The sequence below is a fragment of the Ictalurus furcatus genome, chromosome 2 (genome assembly GCF_023375685.1).
Source record: "Ictalurus furcatus strain D&B chromosome 2, Billie_1.0, whole genome shotgun sequence".
Lineage (NCBI taxonomy): Eukaryota > Metazoa > Chordata > Actinopteri > Siluriformes > Ictaluridae > Ictalurus > Ictalurus furcatus.
The window spans coordinates 38,651,470-38,675,340 of NC_071256.1; the positions used below are offsets into that span (position 1 = coordinate 38,651,470).

A 23,871-nucleotide genomic window follows, 5' to 3' on the forward strand; every position below is an offset into this window, starting at 1 on the left:
CACAACAGGGGGCGCTAATTACACACGTCCATGTCAGGTGTGATGTTTCATTACTTCATCAGCATGTATACTGGGTGTGCTGTTTCTGTCAGGTAACTCTTTACTGTTTCTGTTTTCAGATTTAAATATTATCATTTTACATGCATGTGTGTGTGTGTGTGTGTGTGTGTCAGAGAGAGAGAGAGTGAGAGAGAGAGAGACCTGCAGTCATGAGGACATTGCGTGCAGTCGGGTGCCAGCTAAGGATCCCCACACGCTTCGAGTGACCATCCAACTTCACCACTGGCTCCTTCAGAGGAACCGTCAGACCCCCGTCAGGAATCTCCCAGATCTAACACACACACACACACACACACACACACACACACACACACACATCAGTTGATGATGTCGGTCTCTCTCTCACACATGCTGAAGCAGCATAAGTCCAGATGTTCAGGATGTAGTTTGATCATAACACAGCGCAACCGCTGTAAAAGATCAAAGGCCAAAGCCACTCACCATTACGCTGCAGTCCTCAGAGCCACTGGCGATGATGTTGTCATTATGTGGACACCATTCGATGTCCAGCACGGGTCCGGTGTGTCCGCAGACGGTGGGCTGAGACATATCGATACGTCCCGTCTGTAGGATAAGAGAGACAGACAGACAGACAGACAGACAGACAGGAGGAAAGAGAGAGGAGTAATGAGAGAGTATGGAATTAATACATCGTCACCAGTAGGGGACGCTGTGTTACAACACTCACAGGGTTAAAGCAAAACTTTATACTCAAGAAAGCTTGAAAATGATGCAATGATGTAAATGATGTAAAAAAATAAATAAATAAATAAATAAAACCTTATAATGACATCTTCACAATTAACAAACGAGATCGTAGCCCGTGTTGAGATGAAAATTAATCAGGAGGCGTTTTACATAAAGGTAAAGACTAGAACAAAATGTTTGCCTATCGGAAATGGTAGCGCCCTTTATTATCCAATGAACCCTTAAAGAACCCTTAAAGAACTCTTAAAACAGAGCATGAGAGAGAAAGTAAGACAGAAAGGTTAAACAGAAATGGTGAGACAGAGAGAGTAAGAAAGAGAGGGAGAGACAGAGAGCATGAGACAGAGATGGCGAGGCAGAGAATGAAGCACAATTGAGTTTGAAGGTCAGGGGTGCACATAACTTTGGCCAATCAGACCTCAAGTCAGGGGGTAAGAGCTATACACAACAACAACAACAACAACAACAACCCTGAACTGAATTCATATGGAGAGAATAATCTGACCATAAATATGTTTTCATGCACTTAAGCAATGTCACTGAAACCCACACGCTTAAAAAAAGGGTTCTTCAAGGGTTCTTTAAAGGTTCATGAAATAGTTATGGGTTCTTAGCTTTCAAAAAAAGGGTTCCATTCTAACTCAGTAGTAAGGGTTCTCCAAGGAACCTTCAAGGGTTCAGACAGAGGTCCAAAAGAAGAACCATTAACGGTTCCTCATTTTCATTTTAATGTCGAACGGTGGTTTCTGAATGTATAAAATATATATATATTTTTAAATAAAAGGAGTCAACTTTAAATGAGGGCAGAGGGATTTGATGATATAATATCAATCTCGTGATAAATTATTCCACAAGAACTGTTAAAACTTTTACAGGTTAATTTTTTTCCCTCCTTTTCCTTTAACTTCGTTTTTTTTTTTTATGTCTCTTCCCTTTTTTAGTAGGTGCCTTGACCTTCAGAGTATGATCACCAGACACACGCGAGTAACTGATGTGAGTGTGTTTCTGAAACAGACAGCTGCCTTTCTTCTCGCACACTCAATCTGCTTGCTTGTCACCACATCCTGTGCAGATACACAAACTGCCCAAATATGGCAAAAAAGTGAGCACATGTGTGTGAGAGAGGGAACGAGAGGAAAAAAACAACAGACGTGCAAAAGATCTGATGACGCTCGATGAAGAAACCTGACTTCCTGATTCGCATAAACGCTCGCAGAGATGAGTCAAGTGATGTGTCGACTCTTTTGACTCAGCTCTTTTAGGTGAACGTTGAGCGCTGACTCGCATGTAGGAGCATCTTCTTTCTTCCTTCCTTCCTTTCTTTCTTTCTTTTTCCTTCTTCCTTCCTTTCTTTCTTTCTTTTTGTGTTTAACGTAAACGTAGTTAAAGTGGTTAATCAAAAACGCTTTCATCGAATCCTCTTTTCAGCATCCGAGCTGTTTGAACAATCAGCATGAAATGTTGTTCATTTGTTAAGTAAAAGGAAGAGTACGATTTCATGAAACTATTTCCGGCAAAATAAGAACGATCGCAACATTTGTTAGGTTTAAACAAAGAAATGAATAAAAAAATGGCAGTGAGCTGAAAGAGTCGACTCACTGGTGAGCCGGATCAAATGATTTGACTCACCGAACAGAGCTGGAGCTTATTTTTTTTTGAAATTCAAACGCTGACAAATGAAAGAGAGACCAAGTTCAGATCAGATACCGGCATCCAAGCCGAGTTTACAAAGCTGAGCTGAGATTAGTTTGTTTTAAATTATTATTATTATTTAAATAAAACGTAATTATTTGGGTCTCTGCTGTTAAATACAGTCGTATTAAATGTGCACCGGTTCCTCTGAACACTCCTGAGCACATTATTGTGTGTTTTTTTTTTCTTTCAGAAAGTCAAACAGAAAGTGTGTTAAAGTAGGAATAGAGGAAAATAAATTGCAGTGTGAACACGTGACCTTCAGGTCTTCACGTTTGTTTGTTTGTTTGTTTGTTTGTTTACTAACCAACCTGGACCTTTTTTTACATGCACGATGCCTCCATTCAAAATAAGTAAATAAAAAATATAAGTAAAACAAAAGAAAACAATAGTTGGGCATTAATTCACTTACAAGAAATGAACGATATTATAATGAATAATAATTACTAATCAGATTTGCATATTCATATATTAGTGCATAAGTATGTTCAATATTTTTAGTGTATAATTTTCTGTTCTGTGAGCATCTGTGCATAATTCATCGCTGTCTTGCTGTGTTCACATCAGAAGTTCATCCTTTTGTTTTGTTACTTTATTTTGTGTCATAGCGTCTATCGCTACACGTTATTTTAATGCCCATGATGCACTGCGGGCGTGTCTCAATAACCCGGTGCTCACCTTGCTGAGCGGCAGGACGATGAAGGCTCCTCCTCCGCTGGCGTCCACGATCATGGCCACGAACTTGGGGTTGACGGTACAGAAGTTGCTGTCCCACGTCATCTGAGAGATCCTGATGTCATCGTAGCACTGGTCCGCCTTCAAGGCCTGGCCGAAGACGTGGCGGAATTTACTGGTCCTGACGACTTTCCTGGACATGGTGAGCTGCGGAGACGGAGAGAACGCTGGAGCGTTAGCGAGCGGATCAGGAGCGGCCACGTCCGTCCCGCGTCGTCAAATTCACAGAATTCTAAACATTCTAAACAAGATGAGGACGAACTAGCATCGCAAATCTAACCGTCATTTACTCACGATCGGACTCGGGTTCGACGAACTGACCTACACGCTCTTTCTGTTTGGTCGCCCACTGCGATGGAAAATATCTTTACTTACTTTACTTATTTTGGGTCAAATTGTGTTAGCAGCTATTATAGACACTTAGAAGGTTTTATTATTTTTTAAAAATCCTAGTTTGCTTTCACATACACAGTGTTCAGTGTGAGAGCGGTGTGAGAGCGGCGTGTGAGCGTCCTCGGCGCGGTTCTTTAGTCAGGCGAGAACACGACAGTCTCACTCCGAATCTCGGTTCGGTTCCAAGAGAACTCAAAACTCCAAAGTGAGAAAGTGATTCTGAATCGACTCACTCGAGGAAGTGAATCCGTCACGCTGTGTGTTTTGGGTTGTAGCATTAATTTCCTTCTAAACTGAGTCAAAGGACAGAGCTGCAGAAATGCCACGTGTTATGGAGATTTGAGAAATGAGCACATTATAAACTCGTTATCTGTATCGTTATCGAATCATTTATTGAGCGCCGGCTCCACGTTCTCCACGCTCTGGTGGTTTTTTTGTGATTTCTATGCGCACTTCATACACATTTCACTTTTTCTCATCAGCGTATTTCTGACCAATGAATTAAAGAGGGGTTTTTTTCGTGCCTGTTTCCAGCTCTACACGCACCGCACCGGCTTTTACTTTTTATTAAAGTTTAATTATTTAACCAAACAAACCAAAAGAACAAATTTCAATTTCATTCAGACTCAGCAAATGAACTGACAGTTGTCACGGGCGGCTGTGGATCAGGTGGTAGAGCGGGTCGTCCACTAATCGTAGGGTTGGCGGTTCGATTCTCGGCCCATGTGACTCCACATACCGAAGTGTCCTTGGACAAGACACTGAACCCCAAGTTGCTCCTGATGGCAAGTTAGCGCCTTGCATGGCAGCTCTGCTCCCATTGGTGTGTGTGTGAATGGGTGAATGAGACACAGTGTAAAGCGCTTTGTAGAACCTACAGTTAATAAAGTGCTATATAAGTGCAGAAACTAGCCAATCACACTGTATTTTTTAACCTGATGGCTGAAAGGTCTACAGTTTAAAAACAACACTTCACTGAGGTTTGAAGGCAAAAATGATTTCTCACTACAGTGTGTGTATCTTTGGAACATCATTAACCATCACCGCTCTGCACGGGTTATTGTCCTTGTCAAAGGCAATGAAATTACAGACCACTACCTCACTGCAGGATCATTGCTGTTGTCCCTTTGGCTAAGTTCAATGGCCTTTTAGATTATCATAAAAGAACATATTAAGATGTATAATGCACCTGAGACACGGGCTGATTCATTAAAAAAAAAAAAAAAGAAGCAGATTTGTGATAATAATTTACTTGATATAACATGCACCTAAATAATGCCATGATTGCAACTCGGGGAAAATGGTTCTTCAAGGGTTATTTGAAGATATTTAAGGGTTCATAGCTTCTAAAAAACCTTAAGGGTTAACTCAGAGGAACTGAAGAACTCTTAATGGTGCACCAAAGAACAGTGACAAAAAGCACTATTTAAACTTCCTACTATATATATATATATATATATATATATATATATATATATATATATATATATATATATATATATATATATACACACACATTTATTTGTTTATTTATTTTATTTATTTTTAATGAGGAGCTTGTATGGAGAGTTTCAGAGTTCGCTTTGAAAAGCTGATTTGAAAAAACAAAAAGAAGAAGAGAGAGAATTCCAAGTTAGAGAATTTTTTTTTTTTAAATGCGTTTATAGAAATAACCGAGAGTGTGTGAGATCTCACGAAGGCAATAATTAAGGAAACTGAACACTAAGAGTAAACGTCTTGATGCTGGGAATTAAATATCGAGAGAGCACACACTCGAGGTGCACTCAGTTGTACGACGTAAGTACATGGTGGCCCAAAGCAGGTTCCTTTTGGTTGCATATACACTGGATGCATGAAGGTGCTCTTTTTTTGTTGTTGGTGAAAGCATGGTGAAACTGTTCCACAGGAAATGGCTTAAAAAGGAAGCGTATTGTTCAAGATGGCAGTAAAGTTAACGTGAGAAAGGAGAAAGTGTCGAGCAGAGTGATTTTTTTCTGCACCTTTAACACCACATGGCAACAGAATGGTGCAAAAATGAACACGAAGTCCTAATATCACTCCACACATTCATCTCTTTCATTAGAGTGATCTGTATTTATGTGCAGAGCTTCATCCTGCTTCATCACAACACACACGCATGAAATAGAGGAAGGAAAGAGAAAGAGGATGCTGGTGCATTTAGTTTTTTCTTCTTTTTTTTTTGCTTTGCATCCTCGTCTCTCTGCAGTCTCTCAGAAAGTAGGCTTACTGCGGTGTTAATCGAGGTCTTCGAGAACTTCCGGACATGACAGGACGTGTGAAATTCACTCTGAAAATACACTCATTCTTCTTCGTTGTTAACGATGGCGTTCGTTTCAGTTACAGAGAAAACGGGGTAATCGTAAATCCCGGCTGTTCTGAGAAGCATGCACACCTTTCTACAACCGTGTAACAGTTCCAAAAGGTCTAACGTTGCTAGATAGAACATTGTTAGGATGGTTTTTTTTTTTGCTCCAGCCTGACCTTCGAAGAACATTCTCTGTGAGCTGATCTCTATCGTATATCGCTTTACGATAGACATCTCTCATGAGGTACAATAAGGTGTTAATGGAGGCGAGTGTGAGATTTCAGTTAAACCACATCCTACTGAACGAACATACAAAGAACCGAGACACGCCTGTGTGTCCTCTACAGCTCCTTCGGGTCAATTGTTGGTCTTTACAATATGCAAATGAGCCTCTAAACAATCATGTACATCATTACGGGTAAACTTTACTACAGCAAGAGCTCAACTGCAAACCCTGCGTGCATTAACATGTCCACCATGATGTTCATATCATGCAGATATCTAGTGCTTAGGTGCAGCACCGAGTCTCATAGTGTCACCTTTAACGTCACGCCATTTTTGAAAGCATTAACGGTTAAAACAAAAGAGGACGTTGCAGTCAGATAACCGTGTCAACCCTCGTACCTTCAAATTTAGCACCATTTATCCGTTGTATCGCAAAAAGACCCGTATTAACGCTTAGACTGTACACTTTTACATGATTGAACCCCTTGCAAAGCGTTAACTGGACGATTTTTCAGTCCTGCACTCTTGGAAATAAAGGTACCGACCGGTACTTTTCCTTAACGTTGACATGGTACCATCAAGAGCACATCATTTGTACCTTTAATGTATATTTTTATACCTTTAAAATACTTTCAGGTACATCATTTGACCTTGAGGACCATTATGTACCATTAAAGCTTTTCTCGCTTTAAAAGCACTACATGCACCTTAGCGAGTGAATGATAATACAGTAAAGGTACAAAAGGTGCACCCTTGACGGTACTTTTTCTTACGCTTATCCTTCACCTAGAAATGTGGATATAGTGACCTTTAAAATGATTTAAGTTATCTTTTACGTGCAACGTTCTACGTACAACACACTAAAGGTACTACAGGAGTAGTACCTTGGAGTACCCATTTTTTTCGGAGTGTAAAATTAAGCATGCCTACCATTTTTGCGAACAACGCTTGTACCTTAAAACCATTAGAAATGTAGTACTCTTTCTGTGTAGCCGTGCCATCAGTGCACATGACGTCAATTTCACCGTTAAGGATTTTTTTTTTACGCCCAAAAACATCATTTCTAAACAAAAAAGTCTGAAAACTTATTTTTTTTCTTTTACAGATTTTTTACAGATGCAAAAGTCTCAAGCATCTCATATTTACTCATTTGCATATTTTCCCCCCCATGTCCAAATAACTGATGGAGCTTTAGATGCGCTCACGTCGGTTCACACCGGTTCACTGTACCTGCAGCTGGAGGCTGGGCGGGGTTCGGAGCCGGTTCCGGTTCTGGCTACTGACTAAGTGGACGGCAGGAGAGAGGAGGAGAAGAGAGAGACAGACAGACGGACAGAGAGAGTGTAGGAGCCAGAGAGTGTCTGCTTAAATGGCAGAGGAAGTGAAAGTTTTACCGTGCAGATGAAAATGGGAGGCGTCTCCCTGAGACGTGTTGGCTTTTCTTTCTTTCCTTTTAAAGAGTTGCTCGAGATTGCAAAAGGGCTTGTCGTCTTCTCTGTGTCATGTGACTTCAATTTAGTGTCTGGAAGAAGAAGAAAGAACCCGCCTTCAAGTTGTTGAGTTTTCAAAGCACAAAACAGCACAAACCTTAACATTTCTTCATGAAACACTGTACATGTAAACATACGTATCTCTGAGGAAGAATCCAGGAAGTAACTGCAGCGTATTTCACTGCAGTTTGTGGATGTAGTGAAAGTAAAGCGTGGTACACAAAAAGTCTTGTCTGCATCCTGTTCTTTATGAAACGTTGCATATTACGCTTAACTTTCACTAATTATTCACAGTATGGCCAAAAGTATGACCATTAAACCTATATAAGCTTGTTGGACATCCTATTCCAAAATCATGTGCATTAATATGGCAGTAAGAGCCTCCAATCTTCTGGGAAGGCTTTCTACATGGTTTTGGAGCGTGTCTGTGTGAATTTCAGCATTAGTGAGGTCATTTACATTTACGGCATTTGGAAGACACCCTCATCCAGAGCGACTAACATTTATCTCGTTTATACATCTGAGCAGTTTTAACTTGCTCAATGGCCCACAATGGCAGCTTGGCGGTGCTGGGATTTGAGCTCACGACCTTCCAATCAGACACCCAGTATCTTAACCAATGAGCTACTACGAGATCAGGCACTGATGTTCTAAACGAGAAGGTCTGGCTCACAAGAGACGTTCCAGTTCATCCCAGAGGTGTTCGGTGGAGTTGAGGTCAGAGCTCCTCTACACCAAACTCATCAAATCATGTTTATAGAGTGTGCTTTGTACACGGGGTGCTGTCATGCTGGAACAGGAAAGGACCTTCCCTAAACTGTTGCCACAACACTGGAGGCATACAATTGTGTTAAATGTCACTGTATGTTGTAGCATTAACGCTAACATTAACATTCCCCTTCACTGGAACTAAGTGACCCAAACCCTGAAAAAAACTGCCCCAGAGCATTACCCCATAATTCTCCTGGCATCCACCAAACCCAGCTTCATCCATCAGACTTCCAGAAGCATGATTCGTCACTCCAGAGAACACGTTTCCACTGCTCCAGAGTAAAGTGTCGGTGCTTTACACCGCTCCAGCCCACGCTTGGCATTGCACACATAGTGTGCACACATCTTAGGCTTGTGTGCAGCTGCTCAGCCATGGAAACGCATTTCGTGAAGCTCCTGACTCACGGTTCTTGTGCTGATGTTGTTTCCAGAGGCAGTTTGGAACTTTGTAGTGAGTGATGCAACAGAGGATGGGTGATATTCACACACTATGTGTTTCAGCACTCGGAGGCCCTCTCTGTGAGTGTGCGTGGTGTGCCGCTTCGCGACTGAGGCCTGAGCTGTTGTGACTGCTGTTGTGACTGCTGTTGTGACTGAGGGCCGAGCTATTGAGGCCTGTCCTGGATGCATCCATTTCACAATAACAGCACTTACAGTTGACTGGGGAAGATCTAACTGGGCAGATATTTCACAAACTGACTTGACAGTGCAACAGTTAAAGTCACTGTGCTCTTCAGTACGACCAAGTCTACCGCTCATGTTTGTCTACACAGATCGCATGGCTATGTTTTATTTTATTTATTTATTTCAAAATGGGACAGTGTACATTAATCAACATTCATAAATGTAAACGTACACAAGTTAGCCTGAAGGCTAAATTTTCATTGGTAGTCTCTTTGCCAGATGGTATTAGGCATAAGTGGCTGATACACTTGAACACAATAAGGAGGGGTGCATATACTTTGAGCCATATAGTGCATGCATAAATGTATATGCATACCTACTTACAGCTGATCACATGTTATATATATATATATATATATATATATATATATATATATATATATATATATATATATATATATATATATATATTGTGTAGGTCCCCCTTGTGCCACCAAAACAGCTGTGACCCTGTCGAGGCTGTGGAGTCGAGGCATGGACTCCACAAGACCTCTGAAGGTGTGCTGTGGTATCTGGCACCAAGATGTTAGCAGCAGATCCTTTAAGTCCTACAAGGTATGCAGGTTGTGAGATGGGGCCTCCACGGATCAGACTTGTTTGTCCAACACATCCCACAGATGCTGGATCGGATTGAGATCTGGGGAATTCCGAGGCCGAGTCAACACCTTGAACTCTTTGTCATGTTCCTCAAACCGTTCCTGAACAATGTTTGCAGTGTGTCAGGGAGCGTTATCCTGCTGCAAGAGGCCACTGCCATTAGGGAATTCTGTTGCTATGAAGGGGTGTACTCGGTCTGCAACAGTGTTTAGGTAGGTGGTACGTGTTACAGTAACATCCACATGAATTCCAGGACCCAAGGTTTCCCAGCAGAACATTGCCCAGAGCATCACACTGCCTCCACCAGCTCGTCTTCTTCCCATAGTGCATCCTGGTACCATCTCTTCCTCAGTTAAGCGATGCACGCACACCCGGCCTCCACATGATGTAAAAGAAAACCTGATTCATCACACCAGGCCACCTTCTTCCATCGCTCCATGGTCCAGTTCTGATGCTCACATGCCCGTTGTAGGTGTTTCGGTAGTGTACAGGGGATCAACATGGGTGCTCTGACCGGTCTGCAGCTACACAGCTCTATACGCAGCAAGCAGATAACCAGATGATGACGGGTTTCCTTCTGAGTCTGGTTCCTCTCAAGGTTTCTTCCTCATATCGTCTCAGGGAGTTTTTCCTCACCACCGTCGCCTCTGTCTGCTCATTAGGGATAAATTCATACATTTAACATCTATATCCTGAATGTATATATTTTTGTAAAGCTGCTCTGGTACAATGTCCACTGTTAAACACGCTGTACACATAAAACTGAATTGAAAAATTGAAGATTATCCCAACTTTCTCACACTACAGGGCATCAAGTCGAAAATACCGAAAAATCTGATAAACATATCATAGCTACAAAAAATTGTTACAGTTAGCGTTGGGGAAAAAAAAGTAACTATTGGAGTAACAATAAGATCTAAAAAACAAACAAACATTGATGCGGAAAATAATCGCAGATGTTATGAACGTGTGTATGGATTTGGGAGGATGATATACAGTAGATAAAAAATAGAACAATTTCAATCCCAACACTCTCTTAAGGGTTCTTCGGTTGTCCCTCTGGAGGAACCCTTAAAGGTTCTCTGAAGAACAACAAAGTGTTCCAAGTCGAACCATTTTATGAGGCTAAGAATCCTTTGTTTATTTGATTGTTTTTCTGTTTTTTGATCTCATTTCTGGTTTTCTCGACTTGCTTTCACTTCCACTAGTCCATGTTGACTGTTGATCACCTGACTCTTGCCTGCACCTGGATCTTGATTCTGGATTATGTATTTGTCCTGATTGCTACGTTCAATAAAACTCTGTACACCTGCTCCTGTGACTATACCTGCATACCTGACAGAATACTTCAGCAACTCATGGACGCAGCAGATAATTGCTACAATGGACATTGTCTCAAAGGAGCTTTACAGAAACATATAAACACAGGATGGAGATTTTAAATGTGTGAATTTCTCCCTATTGAGCAAGCCGGTGGTGACGGTGGTGAGGAAAAACTCCCTGAGATGATATGAGGAAGAAACCTCGAGAGGAACCAGACTCAGAAGGAAACCCGTCCTCATCTGGGTAACACCGGATAGTGTGAAAGTAAAAGAAAGTTCATTATGGTTTTATATGAAGTCTGTTTTTTTTTAACTAGTCCACTGTTCACTAAAGGAGACCTGAGTGTAAAACTGCATGTGGTGATTGCAGTCCTAAGGCCATCGCAGCAACCGTAGTCCCAGCAACCACAGCGAGAACGTCCATGTGGAATTGAGGTCCAAAACCTCCTACAAAGGCTTCCTGCAGCTATTCCAAAGAGTGTTTGACCATTCTCAGAAGAACAAGGAGATTGGTTAGCAGCTCATCACATTGATGCAAGGGATGAAAAGTGCTGCTGAATTTGCACTCAGCTTTCGCACATTGACAGCAGGTAGCAGCTGGAACGAGCTGACACTTAAGGGCACATATCGGCAACGGTTCAATGCTGAGGTAGCATGCCATGATGACCAGATATCCCTTTATGCACTTATCGACATTTTCATTCACCTACATGCCGTTCTCAAGAATAAAGGGAATGCGAATACAAACGTATTCCCGAGGTCCAGCCCACAGAACCCATGCAACTGGGCCAGATTAAATGGAATGATATGGTACGCCAGAGGTGAAGTCGAGAGAAATTATGCTTTTACTGTGTCAGTCCCCAGCACCAAGTGGCCCAGTGCTCATCATGGTCTCCTGTCAACGTCTCACAGTCCACCCCTGAGTGTCCATCCTCACGCCTCGCTCCAACATGGTGAGTCCACCCCGATTACCTTCTCACCCAAATTTTGTGCTACCAGTTCAGAATATTTTCTGACACAGTATTTGACTATAGATTACGTATTTGTCTTGATCGCTACGTTCAATAAAGCTCTGTATACCTGCGTCCACACCTGCGTAATCCAAACCCAAATTATTGCTCATTACTTTCTTCTAAAAATCTCTGTACTTGATACAAAAATCGTTCTTATCCTCCAAAAAAGGTTCTACTGGATGTCTTTCTGATACGGAAACACTGTTCTAGAGTGCGTCCCCCCAGACGGACAACCAAAGATCCCTTAATACTTCTAAATTACTTAGATGAAAACAGAATTTATTTGCGACTGTTTCAAATATATCATTTTTAAAAATCAGCATATAATGTTGAATAAATAATAAAAAAAAAGCCCTGACTTACTGTCCTGTTATGACCTTGTCAGACAAGTCCTAAAAACACTTGCACACAAAAACAAACAAACAATTCAAACACACACTCATAGCTACAGTGAACTCCAAACTTTAGTTTTAGATGCTTGTTTTAAGTGTTTGAGAGTAATCAAGCAGATAAAACCGTAATGGAGTCTCGGAGAACTGTAGCAGGTTCTCCAAGATGGAGGAAATCTTTATGTAACGTGCTGGAGAGAATGCGGCAGGACACAAGTTTATTAGGACAGATCCAGCAATCATCGTCATCGTCCATAGCAGTGATCAGAACACAAGCCGACAACATTAAACCCAAATAATCCATAACCCAAAAACACGAGGGTCAAAACCAGGAAGTACTAGACATAAGATCACGGCTCGAACGTGACGACACGGCGTCACGATAAGACTCGGCAGTGAGACACAGGAGGATATAAAACTAATCAAAGGTTAAGCATAGAACACCTGGAAAACAATCAGGAAACACACCAATGACAGGACAGGGGTGGACCCTAACCCTAACCCTAACCCAGTGAACCTGAGAGAACTGATCCAGCTATAAACACAAACTCTCACAACAATTACTGTAGAAATGTTTCATATCGTTATCGTTGCCCTATAGAACTTCTTTCCTACATCCTCAGACTCTCGCACAGTTCTGTTTAACGGACTATAAACCCATAAACGCACCACATTTCACCTTGAAAAATGAACTGTTTATGTTTCTTCTTTTAAACAGAACGCAAAAACACCTGACCAAAGTAATATTTAATAAAATGCATATGAAAATAAAATGTAGCCTAAAAAAATAGCAACAACAACAACAACAACACTGCTGTAGCTGCGAATATCATATTGTAATCATATTTGCTGGTCCCTTTTTCACTGGTGGATGAGGTAGAAGGGGGCCGATACTCTTTGTGACGCAACATATGGAAGAAATCGAGTGTAGATAGAAGTTTAAAAATAAAAACGAGGGTTTATTGTGTGTGTTTAAAGGGTTAAAAGTGTGTGTGTGAAAACAAACATAAACCAGTGTGAAGATAAACTCATGTTAAATCCAAAAAAATGAGTAAAAGTAGAGAACAGGAAGCTCAAAACACGTCCACGGCTTCTTCGCTCGAGTGTAATATACATCGTTCATCTAGACGGAGCCGAACAACAACACTGTCGAGCAGAGACGTGACACGAGAGCTTCCTTTACCAGAATCAACTAAATTAAACACAGCATTGGGGGGAAAATATACAAATATTAAATATGGAATAATGGAAATATAATCAGAAAAATAAAAACAAACAAACCAAAAAAAGGTTCAAAGTACTATTATTAAATCTACAGTTGTTCCTGGGTATAAATATGCATTGTATTAAAAATAATAATGATAATTACTGTCATTTTAGTAATGATCAGGGAATCCAGCACCTCTGTATTATAACAAACAATAAACAAGTAATAAAACTCTGGAACGTTCTCTGCAGTAACGAAAATCTGGAACGTTCTCTGCGGTAACGAAAGTCTGGAACGTTCTCTGCTGTATCGAAAGTCTGGAACGTTCTCTGCAGTAAGGAACTGTAATGAAAAGTTTTACACCGGTGTGATTGCTTTTCACTCAGGAACCCTCCATATCTTCTCCATACAGTACAGGACCTGAGCTGCTCTTGGGAAAGACGTCCCACTCTCAATTTCTCTTCATTGCGCTCCCTTAATATATATATATATATATAATGCCCTACATTAATAAGTAATGGAAGTCTGTCTCAATCCACACCCAGTTCCTCAGTGATGTCACAAAGATGTCGCTGATGTGGTTTAGGACACAGTGAGACTTTTATCTTGGACTGTGTTGTCTATAAGAATAAACATGAAATAAACTTCACTGTGTAGCTCAACACTGGAACGTTATTCGTGAACATCGCCGAGACGACCGGAGTCACTTAAAGACAGCAAGAAATGGAAATTTCCAGTCAAATGGCTCCCTCTGGTGCCAGCTATGGAAACTACAGCAGAAGCAATGTGGACAATCAGTCATAACTTTGAGAAAATCAGAAACATCTCTGGAGGTTTGAACAAGACAAACTGCAGATTAACATGTCATGTACTGTAGGAACACAGAGCAAAGAACTTTCTTAAAGAAAACACAAACACAACAAACTGCTGGAACGTGGATTTGGCTCGTGACGAAAATAAAAACAGGACAGAGGTACAGACTGGTCCAGGATCAGTTAAAGGAATGAATGTCTGAGTGAAATCCTGTTTTTCCTCATTCAATAAAAAGAACACACGTGTCCTTGTTGTCGATATATTGATATTTGAAGAGGTGTCTTATGGTTTTATCTCTCTCATACACATTAGAGTTTGTTTGAACAGAACCCTGGCGTGTTCTCTGCCTTGGTGCGGTTCTTTTAAACGGGCACACTCGGGTCTGAGAGCGTCTGAGCGAGGCGGTCTCGATTTGCGTTCGTGTGAAAAAGTGAGAAAGTGATTCGACTCTGAATCGACTTTGGCAAAGGGCTGCAGTGTAAAAGTAATAAACAACATTAGGACGTGCTGTTATAGGAAAATAATCAACGTCAGGGTGGTGACGGTAACTCCGTTTCATCACACCATCACAAAGTTGATTATTTTCCTATAACAGCGCGCCCCGAAGTGTTCTATTCCTTCCGTATTTATACATGTCAGCAACCGGGGGAAAATGGTCCAGTTTGTAAAATCGGTTTTTGTTTCGTTCCATAAATAAAAGCAGCAGAAATTAAACTTAAAAACGTCAAGTCAGCATTTCTGCTCTGAGGAAAATAAAAAAGTTCTGCAGATCTTTTGCTCTTCACACGTTGCTAAAGCCCCAGACGTGTGACCGAGTCACAATAAGATGTGGTTTGAATTTTGTGGTTAGCATGTGATCAGCTCACAAACGCTGCACGCAAAACACATCCTGTCTGTTAGAAACGTGTCTTTATATTAAAATCAAAGATATAATAATTACTAAAACCCTCCAATCCTCCAAAACCCACCAACCCGAAAACCCTCCAAAACCCGAAAATCCTCCAAAACCCTCAACCGTAAAACATTCCAAACCTCCAAAACTGTCCAACCGTAAAACCCTCCAACCTTCCAAAACCCTCCAACCCTCCAAAACCCTCCAACCTTCCAAAACCCTCCAACCGTAAAATCTTCCAACCCTCCAACCCTAAAACCCTCCAACCCTCCAAAACCCTCCAACCCTGCAAAACCCTCAACCGTAAAAAACCTTCCAACCCTCCAAAACCCTCCAACCTTCCAAAACCGTCCAACCGTAAAACCCTCCAACCTTCCAAAACCCTCCAACCGTAAAACCTTCCAACCCTCCAACCCTAAAACCCTCCAAAACTCTCCACCGTAAAACCCTCCAACCCTCCAACCATCCAAAACCCTCAACCGTAAAACCCTCCAACCCTCCAACCCTCAACCGTAAAACCCTCCAACCATAAAACACTCTAAAGCCCTCCAACCCTCAACCGTAAAACCCTCCAACCCTCCAACCATCCAAAACCCTCCAAAACCCTCAACCGTAAAACCTTCCAACCCTCCAACCCTAAAACCCTGCAAAACCCTCAACCGTAAAACCTTCCAACCCTCCAAAACCGTCCAACCGTAAAACCCTCCAACCTTCCAAAACCCTCCAACCGTAAAACCTTCCAACCCTAAAACCCTCCAAAACCCTCAACCGTAAAACCCTCTAACCCTCCAACCATCCAAAACCCTCAACCGTAAAACCCTCCAACCCTCCAAAACCCTCAACCGTAAAACCCTCAAACCCTCCAACCCTCCAAAACCCTCAACCGTAAAAACCCTCCAACCCTCAACCGTAAAACCCTCCAACCCTCCAAAACCCTCAACCGTAAAACCCTCCAACCCTCAAACCCTCCAAAACCCTCAACCGTAAAAGCCCTCCAACCATAAAACCCTCCAACCATCCAAAACCCTCCAACCCTCCAAAACCCTCAACCGTAAAACCCTCCAACCCTCCAAAACCCTCAACCGTAAAACCCTCCAACCCTCCAAAACCCTCAACCGTAAAACCCTCCAACCCTCCAAAACTCTCAACCGTAAAAGCCTCCAACCCTCAAACCCTCCAACCCTCCAAAACCCTCAACCGTAAAAACCCTCCAACCCTCCAACCCTCAACCGTAAAACCCTCCAACCATCCAAAACCCTCCAACCCTCCAAAACCCTCAACCGTAAAACCCTCCAACCCTCCAAAACCCTCAACCGTAAAACCTTCCAACCCTCCAAAACCCTCAACCGTAAAACCCTCCAACCCTCCAAAACCCTCCAACCCTCCAAAACCCTCAACCGTAAAACCCTCCAACCCTCCAAAACCCTCCAACCCTCAAACCCTCCAAAACCCTCAACCGTAAAACCCTCCAACCATCCAAAACCCTCCAACCCTACAAAACCCTCAAACGTAAAACCCTCCAACCCTCCAAAACCCTCCAACCCTCCAACCCTACAAAACCCTCAAACGTAAAACCCTCCAACCCTCCAAAACCCTCAACCGTAAAACCCTCCAACCCTCCAAAACCCTCCAACCCTCCAAAACCCTCAACCGTAAAACCCTCCAACCCTCCAAAACCCTCCAACCCTCCAAAACCCTCAACCGTAAAACCCTCCAACCCTCCAAAACCCTCCAAAACCCTCCAACCCTCCAAAACCCTCCACCGTAAAACCCTCCAACCCTCCAAAACCCTCAACCGTAAAACCCTCCAACCCTCCAAAACCCTCCAACCCTCCAAAACCCTCAACCGTAAAACCCTCCAACCCTCCAAAACCCTCCAACCCTCCAAAACCCTCAACCGTAAAACCCTCCAACCCTCCAAAACCCTCCAACCTTCCAAAACCCTCCAACCGTAAAATCTTCCAACCCTCCAACCCTAAAACCCTCCAACCCTCCAAAACCCTCCAACCCTGCAAAACCCTCAACCGTAAAAAACCTTCCAACCCTCCAAAACCCTCCAACCTTCCAAAACCGTCCAACCGTAAAACCCTCCAACCTTCCAAAACCCTCCAACCGTAAAACCTTCCAACCCTCCAACCCTAAAACCCTCCAAAACTCTCCACCGTAAAACCCTCCAACCCTCCAACCATCCAAAACCCTCAACCGTAAAACCCTCCAACCCTCCAACCCTCAACCGTAAAACCCTCCAACCATAAAACACTCTAAAGCCCTCCAACCCTCAACCGTAAAACCCTCCAACCCTCCAACCATCCAAAACCCTCCAAAACCCTCAACCGTAAAACCTTCCAACCCTCCAACCCTAAAACCCTGCAAAACCCTCAACCGTAAAACCTTCCAACCCTCCAAAACCGTCCAACCGTAAAACCCTCCAACCTTCCAAAACCCTCCAACCGTAAAACCTTCCAACCCTAAAACCCTCCAAAACCCTCAACCGTAAAACCCTCTAACCCTCCAACCATCCAAAACCCTCAACCGTAAAACCCTCCAACCCTCCAAAACCCTCAACCGTAAAACCCTCAAACCCTCCAACCCTCCAAAACCCTCAACCGTAAAAACCCTCCAACCCTCAACCGTAAAACCCTCCAACCCTCCAAAACCCTCAACCGTAAAACCCTCCAACCCTCAAACCCTCCAAAACCCTCAACCGTAAAAGCCCTCCAACCATAAAACCCTCCAACCATCCAAAACCCTCCAACCCTCCAAAACCCTCAACCGTAAAACCCTCCAACCCTCCAAAACCCTCAACCGTAAAACCCTCCAACCCTCCAAAACCCTCAACCGTAAAACCCTCCAACCCTCCAAAACTCTCAACCGTAAAAGCCTCCAACCCTCAAACCCTCCAACCCTCCAAAACCCTCAACCGTAAAAACCCTCCAACCCTCCAACCCTCAACCGTAAAACCCTCCAACCATCCAAAACCCTCCAACCCTCCAAAACCCTCAACCGTAAAACCCTCCAACCCTCCAAAACCCTCAACCGTAAAACCTTCCAACCCTCCAAAACCCTCAACCGTAAAACCCTCCAACCCTCCAAAACCCTCCAACCCTCCAAAACCCTCAACCGTAAAACCCTCCAACCCTCCAAAACCCTCCAACCCTCAAACCCTCCAAAACCCTCAACCGTAAAACCCTCCAACCATCCAAAACCCTCCAACCCTACAAAACCCTCAAACGTAAAACCCTCCAACCCTCCAAAACCCTCCAACCCTCAAACCCTCCAACCCTACAAAACCCTCAAACGTAAAACCCTCCAACCCTCCAAAACCCTCAACCGTAAAACCCTCCAACCCTCCAAAACCCTCCAACCCTCCAAAACCCTCCAACCCTCCAAAACCCTCAACCGTAAAACCCTCCAACCCTCCAAAACCCTCCAACCCTCCAAAACCCTCAACCGTAAAACCCTCCAACCCTCCAAAACCCTCCAAAACCCTCCAACCCTCCAAAACCCTCCACCGTAAAACCCTCCAACCCTCCAAAACCCTCAACCGTAAAACCCTCCAACCCTCCAAAACCCTCCAACCCTCCAAAACCCTCAACCGTAAAACCCTCCAACCCTCCAAAACCCTCCAACCCTCCAAAACCCTCAACCGTAAAACCCTCCAACCCTCCAAAACCCTCAACCGTAAAACCCTCCAACCCTCCAAAACCCTCAACCGTAAAACCCTCCAACCCTCCAAAACCCTCCAAAACCCTCCAACCCTCCAAAACCCTCCACCGTAAAACCCTCCAACCCTCCAAAACCCTCAACCGTAAAACCCTCCAACCCTCCAAAACCCTCCAACCCTCCAAAACCCTCAACCGTAAAACCCTCCAACCCTCCAAAACCCTCCAACCCTCCAAAACCCTCAACCGTAAAACCCTCCAACCCTCCAAAACCCTCCAACCCTCCAAAACCCTCAACCGTAAAACCCTCCAACCCTCCAAAACCCTCAACCCTCAAACCCTCCAACCCTCCAAAACCCTCAACCGTAAAACCCTCCAACCCTAAAACCTTCCAACCCTACAACCCTAAAACCCTCCAAAACCCTCCAACCCTCCTAAACCGTCCAACGTAAAACCCTCCAACCGTAAAATAATTACTCATCGTAACAGTGCAAACTCTAGGCATGTGCCGATAAATCAGTATTATATTTAATATTAAAAATTTACAGTGCATAATAATATTATTAGGGAAATCTAACTATTAAAGTTTCACCAGTAGCGGTGCTATGCCTCAGTTTGCATAATATTTGCAGATTTGTTTGTTTTTCTCTCATTATAAACCTTTTACATTTCATTTAAAAAAGGAAACAAGCAAAATAAATAATTGTTCAGAAAAATAAAGTTTATTGGTCTTTAAACAGGTCATTTGTTATATATATTTATATTTATATATATATATATATATATATATATATAAGGCTGTATTAATATCATAACTTAACAATTATCGTGATATCAACATCGGCACATGCCTAGTCATTACTACGTTCCATACGTCTCTAGCTACGTTTCTGTATCATGACATCACACAGTTGTAATATAAATGATCGTTATAAAGTTATGGCGCTTCATTTGTTTGTTTTTGTTTTTTTTGTGTTTGTTTTGTTTTAAATCGAGAAATTTTTATTCGTTTTTTTTAATCCCGAAACACATTCAAGTTCCACACCTTCTCTTTGTATACCTCTGCTTTATATATTAATGCGTATAAAAACATATTAGTGTGTGTGTCGAGTGCACACCGTATGCATATACACATATCTACATTAACATATTTACATTATTCATTAGGTATCGATAATGATATTCACATTGATCCAAAGCCCTTTGTTGTTAAAAATAAATGTAAAAAATAAAGCAATAAAATAAAAGAAACAGTACAGTTTGTTGTGGTTGTATTGCCTCCGTTTCATCCCACACACACACACACACACACACACACACACCTTTCTTGAAGCTGAAAGCTGGACGTTAATAATTATATTGCGCATGCTTAATGTGAAAGCATGACGGAGTGAGCGAGCGCCGGGGATTAGTTCAGGAGTGTTCCACAAAGCGAGCTCACGCAGTAATCCAGGCTAATTTCAACTTGATCAACATCCAAAGTACAAAATACCCCAATATTACCACAGTTAATATATTGACCTTACGTTACTATAGCAACACATGCGTTCGGACAAACCTTTGCTTCGTTCCGTCAGTTTACAACAAAGTTTTCGTTCCGAATTTATCCTGTACAGGAAAGAAGGTTTTTACGTAGATTTGCACGTAACCTTTCCAAATGATACATACATCGATGTATTTAACATAATAACGCTCGCTTCGTTCCCGTCAACCCTTTTGCTTCTAAATCAATCAGTTTAATCGAATAATTAACAAACAGTTGAACAAATGAAGTCTGAATTCGGTGTAATTATAAATATAAATGAATTCCTTCAGCTGTTTGAATTGTTCAGGTGCTATACGTAAGTAGCTATTATTAGCCTGGAATCTTACTTTAAAATGTTTTCTTGCGCATTAAACCGGATCGTGACTGAATGACAGATGCCTTTTAACGTTTAACCATTAGAGATTAGTTCCTTGCTATGAATACAACAACCTCAAGTTTTTATATTTGGTTTTGTATCGAAAAAAGTTTTAAACAAGCCATGTCAGTTCGTGAATCAGACCGGACAGAGTTTGGAAGAAAATATCCTATCTGAACTTTCAGCTCTCGCTACCTAGCTACTCTCTGGTCCGATGAGCCACCTTCAGCTAAATCATCTGCATAAATGCGTGCGATTGGCCGCAACAGAGTTTCGTAAACATTAATCGGCCGTACTGTTCTACTCAACTGGTTTCTTTTTTTTTTGTATTGTTGTTATTAATGATGTAATTATTATTATTATTCAAATTTAATTATTATTAAAAATAAAATAAAAATTTCTTTCAGCAACTCACACATTTAGCTGTTTCCGCAATCATGGATGGTTAGTTCAAGCTTAACTATTTCAAATAAGCCTGGATTATGCTACCTCGCATCACGGAATCCCCTCGAACCGGGTTCTAGAACTATACGTGTTCTGTGATGACGGCAAAACAGGAAGTAGTTCTGATGACACGTGAGGAGTGTTTTAGGAACGTTCAGTGTGTAACGACGTTAATCAAGGCCCTGAATCTTTCATTTGGCAATCAGTATACAAACGAGTCGTGTGTCTAGTACAAATAGCTAACATGCACTAACCGTTTTTTAAATCCCCCCCCCCCCTTGAAAAAACAAAACAAACAAACAAACAAAACAAAACAAAACTCTGAAGTGATTTTCACTCACTGATATAAATCTTTAAACATGCGTTTAAACAGTTATTACTTGGTGAAATATATATTACATCTAAAATAATGTAAAGTAGCATGTAAACAGTACATATGATATGAACAAACTAAACAAATAGTGCTTGTGCAAAGTAAACAAAAAAAAAAAAGAAAAAGAACAACAACATTTAAAATGAGATTACGATTACAGAGTGGTGATGGATGTCGGCTGACGATGCTAAACGCTTAGCAAAGTGAAGGGATTCAGTCATCCTTAGCGTGCTTTTACTCCTCCCCCCAGACCCCATCACACACACACACACCCAACACACCAGAAATACAACTAGGCAAGTGCAAATATTAAGTTTGTTATAAATCAGCAGAAAGTATCGCGTTATTACGTTTTCATCGGACTGTTTGTTTTGGCCAAAAACGACCCGAATGGTGTGCGTCGTGGTGCCAATATTTTAGATAATACGCAAAGTTCCATGACACAAATGAATATTACGATATGGTGTATGCCTAGTACGTCCAATCAGAACAAGTCTGATCTCATCTGCGTAATCTAAACATGAACATACGTTTGGTTGGTCACTTTTTTTTTTTTTGGAGGAAATATACATCATCATCATCATAAACATCAACATCGATATGAAGCTTATTACAACACGATTAACGTCAACTCAGTGTTTAGCAAATAAGAAAATCGTTAAATGCATAGTTTTTCCAATTATTATTATTATTATTATTATTATTATTATTATTATAGACGCGAACATCCATTCCAGCGTGTTATATTGTCCCCGTGCTGAGATGTAAACTTTGGTTAGACGCCAAACGGACACCGATCTCAGAATACTGCTGATGATTTTGGCAAATAAATGTCGTAAGGGCTCGCCGGCGTTCTCGTCTTAATCTGCTCAGCTGGACCTTCGACGGAAAAGCCAGCTGGCGTGCAAACAGCAAATCGTGAACGAAATTCAAAATAAGGATCTGAAGCTACGTCTTTAACCGGGGGAGTTCATACGGAACCAAGATCGTTTTCCGTTCAGACTTCATCGTTACGTAATCTTTAATTAGCGTGTTTTCTGGATTATACGACACGGTGAGTTGAGCTGAGCCTAATTTAATAAGTACGGGATGTATAGTTGTGCATCCACCTGTAATCATTGTGATACGAGCATTTTCTTGTGTATTTACGGTAGGCGCTTTACTCTAGCACTTACGGTAATTTGCTGGTACGTAAATGAATGCTTCTGCTAGTGTGAGGCTAATAGAACACACAGAATAAACATATCGAAATTATTGTCCGGATTATTATTATTATTGATATTAGGAGTGATTGGAGGAAAAGAATGTAATTATAGATGGTTATATTTGCTATGAGTTTATGTTGGATTGTTTTCCCTAGTAGTACCCCAGTGAAGGCGCTAACTATAAAACACACTTCTAGCTTAAATAACATTTAAGCATGTAATCCAGTTACAATAAAATCCCTCCAGATAAGTTTTTTTTGTTTGTTTTTTAAACGTTAATCAGTTCTGCAACAGTGTAATATTCAAGTACTCGGTTCGGTCCAGTGCTAATATTTTGCCCGTTGACAATTCGATAAACGAGCGTAAGCTGACGTCATTAAAATCAACAGGAATAAAATCGAAGTTTTTCTGTCCTGCTGCTGTTAGCGATATAGAGTTAGCATAAACACGGGTCGGTAGAACGCCTACATGTCGACATGCCGGTTAAATAAGTGCTGTATGACGCCTTGCGAAAAAAGGAATGCTCTGATAATATATAAAAAGAAATTCATGGCAAATAAAAATGCCACTTATAAAACGAAAAAAGATTCAATTTTGTGCGTTTTTCGTTTGGCAAACACCGTCTGTCTTTCTTTCTCTTCCATTCCCTTCCTCGGTATCGGAAAAAAAAAGCACCATGAACCTTACAAATCGAACAGCAAACGAAGGAGGAGTGAGAGCTTCCCTTTGCGTCGGATCAAACGGAATTAGAAGAAAAAACGTATGAAGGATGGAGACACGTGATGATAAAATAACGAGGAAGGAGGAGTGCGAGGTGGATGTGTATACTTAAATATTTCTTTATGCGTAAACTCAAGTGTGGACTGTTGTACTACATTGTGTGTAGTGTGTAGTGTGTGTGCGCAGCGTGTGTGTAGCCTCAGAGCAGAGCGGGCGTTATCAGAAGCCATGCTTTCCGCCAGCTGCTGC

General features: G+C 41.8%; 1 protein-coding gene across 4 annotated transcripts in view; it reads right to left on the reverse strand.

Annotated features, from left to right (window-relative positions):
- The window catches only part of coro1a (coronin, actin binding protein, 1A), a 25,009-nt gene extending 3,416 nt beyond the window's left edge, over nt 1-21,593 (reverse strand). Inside the window, exons 1-5 of one of the 4 annotated variants that reach the window (XM_053618830.1) lie at nt 21,296-21,593; nt 7,534-7,661; nt 3,139-3,342; nt 502-624; nt 202-331 (exon numbers count right to left, since the gene is read on the reverse strand). In XM_053618830.1, coding sequence (XP_053474805.1) covers nt 202-331; nt 502-624; nt 3,139-3,342; nt 7,534-7,661; nt 21,296-21,299 — 589 coding nt within the window. In that variant the 5' untranslated portion in view covers nt 21,300-21,593. The other 3 variants (XM_053618822.1, XM_053618837.1, XM_053618845.1) reach the window with 3 other exon arrangements.
- Between the last annotated feature and the right edge of the window lie 2,278 nt (nt 21,594-23,871).